General features: G+C 39.5%; 1 protein-coding gene and 1 long non-coding RNA gene across 2 annotated transcripts in view; both read right to left on the bottom strand.

The window, feature by feature from the left end:
• Window positions 1-325: 325 nt before the first annotated feature.
• LOC115030367 lies at window positions 326-2492 on the bottom strand. The gene is made up of 2 exons (XR_003835944.1): window positions 2435-2492; window positions 326-1895 (listed from the first exon to the last, which is right to left on the bottom strand). It is a non-coding gene; the product is annotated as an uncharacterized LOC115030367 (long non-coding RNA).
• An 841-nt stretch (window positions 2493-3333) lies between these two features.
• Pcmtd2 (protein-L-isoaspartate (D-aspartate) O-methyltransferase domain containing 2) overlaps window positions 3334-8769 on the bottom strand; it is an 18882-nt gene continuing 13446 nt past the window's right edge. Inside the window, exons 4-5 of the mRNA XM_029468672.1 lie at window positions 7867-7990; window positions 3334-4649 (exon numbers count right to left, since the gene is read on the bottom strand). Of these exons, the coding sequence (XP_029324532.1) occupies window positions 4276-4649; window positions 7867-7990 (498 nt within the window). The 3' untranslated portion in view covers window positions 3334-4275. The remainder of the gene's footprint in view (window positions 4650-7866; window positions 7991-8769) is intronic.

The following is an 8769-nucleotide window of genomic DNA, read 5'->3' as shown; positions in this document are numbered from 1 at the left end:
TAAACAATACAAGTATCTGGTGAAGGAAAATTTAGTAAGGAAAACGACGTGTATTAGTAAAAATGTTTTTAAAGATTTTTTTGATATGCATGTGTGTTTTGCCNGCATGTATACAAGTCACCACATGTGTGCCTGAGGCTCATAGGAATTCAGAAGAGATAATCAGATCCCAGGGAACTGGAGTTATAGTCAGTTGTGAGCTGCTATGTGGCTGCTAAGAACTGAACCTGGATCTTCTGCATGAGCCATCTTTGCAATCTCATTATGAAGTCTTAAGAGAATGTAATCAAGAATCCCATACTCAACACAGAAGCAATACTGAGAATAGAATGTCGTAACACGGTTTTATTGATTCATTTGTGTTTACCCATATGTTTCACCTNATTAAAAAAAAATCAGTGTTTCTAATTTCTTGGATTTTCAACTTTAAGTTCCATGTTGACAAATCTATTTTTATGTACACCTTTGATTATTACAACAGAAGTCATGTGTTTAAAAATACTCACTCCTTGAAACATAGCCACTGTCAATATTTTGTTTACAATACAGATCCTGAAGACAAACATTAGACTACATTAACATTTATTAGCCTGAAAACAGAATGTGGAATATTATTGTATATACCATTGGTATATACTGAATTCTGGCAGCAAAGTGTTTATGAGAAAATTTAAATTTTCCCTGGTAGTATAAGATAAAGGCCAATCTATTTCTCACTTGTTCACTATATTTCACTGAATTGTAGTTTAAAATCACAAAGTGATAAAATATAAATACAAAATGCTAAGAAAAGTTTAACATATAAAGGGAAAACGTCTTACACATTGTCATTTTTTAAAAGTCCAGCATAAAGGCAAATGTGGCTTTTCAAAATGTAGCCCATACTCAATTACAGGAAAAAATTCAATCAATCCACCTAATATACAAACTTCACAGGTATCATTTATTTAATTTTATGTCCAAANTTTTCCAGGTAACAAAAGTCTAGCTAACAATCAGAGTTAACATCAAGAGCAACCTGCAAACGACAAACGTTTGCAAGTCAAGTTAGAGCATGCGCTTCCCTCTGAGAGAAAAGAAGCCCAAAGTGGAGTTAAAAGGCAAGTAAAACCAACTATGAATTTCTTTAAATAGCTTATATTTAAAGTCATGTAAGTGTACATTATATTTATAATGTAGGGTATTATACGTTTTCCCAGCTATACATGCAGNCTATAATGTGTGGTAAAAATAATTCAACTAACTTTAAAAAAAGAAAAAAGAAAAAGAAGAACCAAAATACACATTTAAGCTGGAGAAATCGCAAAACTATCAAATTTCTCCCTGCAAGTCATGTGAGGCTAAACTAAAAGTCAATCATAAGATCTCAGTACTTAATCCTAAATTAGTACTCTAACTTGGGCTTATTACTAACAATTAACACTATTCTTTTCTTTGGGCTAGAAAAAAAAATTTTTAAGAGCCAGCTTTTGGAATCAGCAATGCAACTTCAAGTCCTTCCCTCTGACAGCAGAAAGGTTGCCACTCTCCCCCCCCACCCCCTTTTTTTAAACTTGATAGTTCTCAACACCTATGGCCTGGAGATAACAGATTTCACATGTCACTAAGTTAAACTGCTCTAATGCAATGGAGCTATTAAAATACATATATCTGTTCTTAAGAAAACTTACAAAACTAACAATTTTTTTCTCCAGAATTATAAAAGATAAAAATCTATGACCCAGTACTCTAATATGACCAAAGAAGTCAAGAAGCACGGGCGTTCTGTGACACTGCAGTCTCTCCACCTGCACAGAAAATTCTCATGTAGATACCTTAGAACTGACTCATGAATCACTGCGATGGTTCAGGAAAAACTTTTCCTCTCAGAAAAAGAGATCACTTGATGGTGGTTCCTATAAAGCATCAGAAGGAATCAGGGGAGGATCGACTGCTTGCAAGTCTTTGGAAATTCCTGAAAGATATCTGGCATTTCTATACATTATTCCTCCTTCTGCATCTCATTTTCTTTTTCTTTAAAAAATTATGGATGACATTTCACATAATATTTGATTAGTTTGATTTAAATAAGGGAGGATTTTCAACATTTCTGAGCATAGAAAAAGGCAAAAGTCAGAGGCCAGCAATAGAACCATCACATGAAATTTGCGTGGTGGTGTGTCACACCTTTACAGACTTGCCCCTTGCCTCACACAGGATCCAATCAAATTTAATTCAAGTCTCAATGTGAAAGCTTGCCTCTATAAGGAGCAGACATCATGCAGTTCCCAATGAGTTCAAGTTACAGTAGAGCCAAAAAGATGCACACCCCNCCCCACCCCCAAAGAAAATAATTCTATGCAGTTTCTTGTTAGACTGTACTTAAATAAATCACACCATTACATGGGAAGTTTTAGAGCACAGACAGGAACCAAGAAAGGGAAAAGACATGTACCTGGCCAGCAGTTTCCTCTGGGTATCCTGGTCCCACTCTCCCACAGCTCACTTTTCCCTGTAATACAGCAGGTAGTACTTCAGGGGATCAGGCAATGGGAGGCGCAATACCCTCTGACGAAGGAAGTTCACTGGTGGCTCAGGCTTGGTCTCTTGTAAGGTCCTCTCTGCCACTTCCCGCCGATCCTCCTCTGCATCCTCACAGCTGGTGTCATCAGAGGGGTTGGAAATTCGACTGGCAAAAACCTCTTTGTCCAAAAAGACAATGGTCTCCATTCTGCGGCGACGGACTCGCCTTCTTTTAAACATAGGTGTGTTCTTCAGGCCACCTCCTCTTGTGGCTTCCTGTCGCATAGCCCTCTTGATGCTGCCACGGATAGCAAGCCGGGCCAGGTCCTGTAGGCTGCGCACGGCTGGTGGTGCTGTGGACAGGGGCAGAGCCTGTGGGCATGGGTGGGGCCAACCCACACCTAACTTGCTGAAAGGACTTCAAAAAGGGGAGTATTCTAAGCAAATAGGAACCAATGGTCTACTTTGCACCACACGTGTTTCTNAAAAGCTTTGCAAATATACTAGTTCTCAACTCTGCAAAGGAAAGAAATGCTGTCTAGATGATCAGTGGTAAAATNTGAAACTTAGGATTTGTTCTTACAACCTAGTTTATAACTCTATTCTGCTCAATGACATCACAACATCCACTCAGTAATACAGCAATCTACATTTCTAACATCCTTTTACATGAGTTTAAATACGTTAAAACAGAAGGGACTCTCATGCTATCAGCAACATTTGTAACCAAAATCATAACCCCTGTCTAGAGCCCACCAATATCTTCTGCCCTGCAGAAATGGAAGAACTGTCGTTAGACAAGGTTCTAACAACAAACAGNCCCCCCCCACCCCCTTTTTTTAAACTTGATAGTTCTCAACACCTATGGCCTGGAGATAACAGATTTCACATGTCACTAAGTTAAACTGCTCTAATGCAATGGAGCTATTAAAATACATATATCTGTTCTTAAGAAAACTTACAAAACTAACAATTTTTTTCTCCAGAATTATAAAAGATAAAAATCTATGACCCAGTACTCTAATATGACCAAAGAAGTCAAGAAGCACGGGCGTTCTGTGACACTGCAGTCTCTCCACCTGCACAGAAAATTCTCATGTAGATACCTTAGAACTGACTCATGAATCACTGCGATGGTTCAGGAAAAACTTTTCCTCTCAGAAAAAGAGATCACTTGATGGTGGTTCCTATAAAGCATCAGAAGGAATCAGGGGAGGATCGACTGCTTGCAAGTCTTTGGAAATTCCTGAAAGATATCTGGCATTTCTATACATTATTCCTCCTTCTGCATCTCATTTTCTTTTTCTTTAAAAAATTATGGATGACATTTCACATAATATTTGATTAGTTTGATTTAAATAAGGGAGGATTTTCAACATTTCTGAGCATAGAAAAAGGCAAAAGTCAGAGGCCAGCAATAGAACCATCACATGAAATTTGCGTGGTGGTGTGTCACACCTTTACAGACTTGCCCCTTGCCTCACACAGGATCCAATCAAATTTAATTCAAGTCTCAATGTGAAAGCTTGCCTCTATAAGGAGCAGACATCATGCAGTTCCCAATGAGTTCAAGTTACAGTAGAGCCAAAAAGATGCACACCCCNCCCCACCCCCAAAGAAAATAATTCTATGCAGTTTCTTGTTAGACTGTACTTAAATAAATCACACCATTACATGGGAAGTTTTAGAGCACAGACAGGAACCAAGAAAGGGAAAAGACATGTACCTGGCCAGCAGTTTCCTCTGGGTATCCTGGTCCCACTCTCCCACAGCTCACTTTTCCCTGTAATACAGCAGGTAGTACTTCAGGGGATCAGGCAATGGGAGGCGCAATACCCTCTGACGAAGGAAGTTCACTGGTGGCTCAGGCTTGGTCTCTTGTAAGGTCCTCTCTGCCACTTCCCGCCGATCCTCCTCTGCATCCTCACAGCTGGTGTCATCAGAGGGGTTGGAAATTCGACTGGCAAAAACCTCTTTGTCCAAAAAGACAATGGTCTCCATTCTGCGGCGACGGACTCGCCTTCTTTTAAACATAGGTGTGTTCTTCAGGCCACCTCCTCTTGTGGCTTCCTGTCGCATAGCCCTCTTGATGCTGCCACGGATAGCAAGCCGGGCCAGGTCCTGTAGGCTGCGCACGGCTGGTGGTGCTGTGGACAGGGGCAGAGCCTGTGGGCATGGGTGGGGCCAACCCACACCTAACTTGCTGAAAGGACTTCAAAAAGGGGAGTATTCTAAGCAAATAGGAACCAATGGTCTACTTTGCACCACACGTGTTTCTNAAAAGCTTTGCAAATATACTAGTTCTCAACTCTGCAAAGGAAAGAAATGCTGTCTAGATGATCAGTGGTAAAATNTGAAACTTAGGATTTGTTCTTACAACCTAGTTTATAACTCTATTCTGCTCAATGACATCACAACATCCACTCAGTAATACAGCAATCTACATTTCTAACATCCTTTTACATGAGTTTAAATACGTTAAAACAGAAGGGACTCTCATGCTATCAGCAACATTTGTAACCAAAATCATAACCCCTGTCTAGAGCCCACCAATATCTTCTGCCCTGCAGAAATGGAAGAACTGTCGTTAGACAAGGTTCTAACAACAAACAGNGTCTCCCCCATCTTTTTGANGCACCAACCCTTCTCTCTTTTCTTTTGTCTCTGAGAACATAGGCATGTGTTCTCTCTGCAAGATGAAGCTATGGTACCCTGCCTGCATCCTGTCATTCTACTGAGCAGTTAAGGCCTTGTCTCTCGACAACAAATGACCTGTACTATATCCTGCTCTCACCAACCCAATTAAGAAAAGATTAGTTCCNGAACATTTGCAATCCAGCTGTTTCCCCAAGATGCTAAAACAGTCTCACCACTGGCCACTGGGTTCCCAAGTATCGGCTCTGACCTGTCCAGCTTTCTCTGAGGGCCACCAGGAAAACTGATGCAGTTCACTATGGCCANGTTCACAGCCCTTCTCTATGACTTGACTTCTCTTAGGCCTTGTGACATGCCCAAAGGCTCAGTGTCCACTCTACTCCTCTCTCAGTATGACTACTAATCCTTGGTTTAATATCTATTCTGTAAACTTAAATAATATAGACCAGTTCCCCAAGTTGAAACTCAGTCCCAATCAAGTCAAACCTACCCCAGACTCAGCACAATACCTTAGGCTCTCCTGTTCTTCCTCAGAAAGGTCATGTGTCCCGGAACCCTTCCTGTTGAGAGGCTGGTGGTGTCTCAATCTTTTTCTCTTGCATGATAGGGAAAACCCCATCAACTTCCTGCCTGACTTCTGCCTCCAGCCTGCATGCATGCCACTTAGGAGGATGCTCCAGGCAGTGCATGTCCAAGCTGCGTGGTCTCTTTGTATGCTGGCTTTGCTATATGGTTTCTCTTATTCCCTTGGTCTCATCAACTTCAGTGATCTAGAAAAGATAGAAACTGCAAACACCCTACCCAACTGATCACTTTAGAAATTCTAACCAAATCACACAAATGTTTATTACTCAACATTCGCATTTCAGGAGGCAATACATGCCTAAGGTTCCTAGTCAGGCTTGACAAGTCCTCATACAGAAACACTCACATTTAACTAGATTTTTAAAGTCTCCCAAATGTTTTCATGAATTCTTGTCTTCCAAACCCAGAAACTGTGCCAAAGGATGGTGCATTTTCTTAGTAGGGGCACATTTGTTTAGATAACAAAATTTCAGAAAACCAGTCTGACAAATTCACCCTACAAATGATTGATAGGATTATACCTATACAAATGTANGGCATCTTGAATAATATCTGAAGCTGTCCACAGCCACATAGGGAATTAAAACCCAACCTACATTCCAGTCAGTTTCTCCAACATATCCCACAGTGACTACACCATGAAATGTGTGTCCCAAAGTTTGCCCNGTTCTAGCTTTCTACTCCTCTCTGTAACTTTAGGTTTTTCTACCATTTTAATAAGTTCGCCATAATAATAACTGAATATGAAAATTAAAGGATTGGATTAAATGCTAATGAGCAACAGCTATAAAAATTAATCAAGTTTTTCCTCTCAGCCTCTGCTCCCAGAGTAAATAATTATTCTCTTAGACTAATTATTCATTGATAGATGACTAGGCTGTAAGTTTTGGCTTGTTTTCTGACTTTTTCTTAACTCATTATCTCTGTTATTTTAACCTGGGTTCAGCTGCATGGCTGGTTTCTTCTCCTTGTCTTTTGTATATCCATCTCAAGAGTTCCTAGAGCGAATTTTCTCTTTATTCTATCCTGAGTTCAGCTATTTGCTAGTTTATGTCTGACTCCTCAGCATTTCAGTTTAAATCTTCCATGCCTCTCATTATTTCTCAGAATTCTCTCTTTCCCTACTGGATGTCTGACCTCCTATTTCCTGCCTCAGCTTATTGGCCATAAGCTTTTATATTGACAGGTGATACGTAGTAAGAGAGATTCTCTATACCTCTCTTAAGAAAGTTTNCTTTCACCCTGAACATAACCAAGCACAACATAACATCATCCTCTACATAACTTCCCTCATCCTTCCAAGCGCTTTGTATGTTTCATTGTNGCTGGTTACCAAATGTCAAGGCTTTGTCTATGTTACCTGACACACAAAGTAGGACTAATTGAAGTGTTTTTGGAAGAAATTAACCAAAATGTATGTGTTAGAACTATTCATAATTCACATTCATAGTCTCTCTCTCTCTCTTACACACACACACACACACACACACACACACACACATATACACACACACACTCAGAGGTTTACAAAATGTTTTAAGTGATCAGAAAAGTACGATGGATAGTTTTCATTTGGAAATCCTAAATCTTCATCACTTTGAAATCCTATTTTTGTAAAAGATATTTTAAATATGAAACAAACATCAGGATGAAGGTCAGCCTACATTAGCTCCATGTACAGCCTGCATCTTAGAGAGTAAACACAAAGGTTCAAAACATGTGAGGCTACACAAAATTTCTCAATCACACAGCAGAACAGGTTCCTCACCTATATTTGCTTAAAGTGGCATGAGACAGGTACTGTGAGAAAGAGGGCTATATTCGGGTAACAATTCCCAGCAAGCAAGGCAAACTGCCTACGATTCCCAAAATAATCTCCTTTATTCGTGTGTGAATCTGCTACTCTGAAAAGCATGACTAGCAACAACATTTTATAGATTTAAAAGAAGATTAAGATCATCAAGATGAACTAAAAAGAGATACTTTAAAAATATCTAAAACATCCTGTATAATTTGAGAATTCAACAGGGGAGATTAGCACTCTTTAATATCAAAACGTTTTTTGTACATTTTGTTTCTATTCTAACTTTAATCAAAGATAAAAGACAGGATGTTCATACTCACGTAGCTGGACAAGTCTGGGCTGTCCTGATTCCGAACGGCAAGGCTGGACCAGAGGGGCAAAGGAAACAGCCAGAATCTTTTTTGTCTCCCAAGCAGAAGGGCCTGTGCGTGTTATCTTGGTCAACTATCTCAAAAACAAAACAAAAATATCCAAAGGATTTGGTCACTGGACAACTTATATTTAAGTGTAATCATTTCTATATAGCAAATCTAAATATGAAACAGCCTGTTTATATACACCTAATGTGAGACAACTAACAACATAAATATTCTTATGAAAATGCTAAGCATGAACATACTCAAACTCCTTGACCTAACTTCTGTTTATAAGAAACACAAATGATAAGTCAGTCAAAGGACTACAAGAAAACATAAAAAGGTAGTGAAGATAAGATTTATAAAAATAACTTTTTAGGATTCTTCAAAACAGTGGCTGAAGGTAAGTTGGGGAGGGCCTGTCCTCAGTAAAACTAACCAAAGATGTACAACGGCTAAAATACTTCAACCATTTACCCTGAATTCTATGTGCTGCTATCAGGAGTACAGCTGCAATGGCATCCAAGGCACAAAAACATCTGAGCTTTAAGCCATCTGCACCTGCAATACCTAGAGGACAAGAGAGGTCCAAATGCCAGAGCTAAAACCTTGTTGCTGTGACTTTCATCAACATCAATGTGTTATACTAGATACCTAAGGCAACTGTCCTTACTCTCACTGACAGCACTTCAGGGGTGCGGTGNAATATGCTAGCTGACAGACAGCAGTGTGGGTCATCAAAGCACTTTATATTATAGGATTAGTACCAAAGAATCCAATTAAACTACACAGCCTCTGTGTGTTCACTGTGACTAGGACAGTCTGCATACGCCCTTAACAGGTCATAAGACTGAGAAGATTATATGA

The sequence above is a fragment of the Mus caroli genome, chromosome 2, assembly GCF_900094665.2.
Source record: "Mus caroli chromosome 2, CAROLI_EIJ_v1.1, whole genome shotgun sequence".
In the NCBI taxonomy this organism is placed as follows: domain Eukaryota; kingdom Metazoa; phylum Chordata; class Mammalia; order Rodentia; family Muridae; genus Mus; species Mus caroli.
This window is presented reverse-complemented; position numbering and strand designations above follow the sequence as displayed.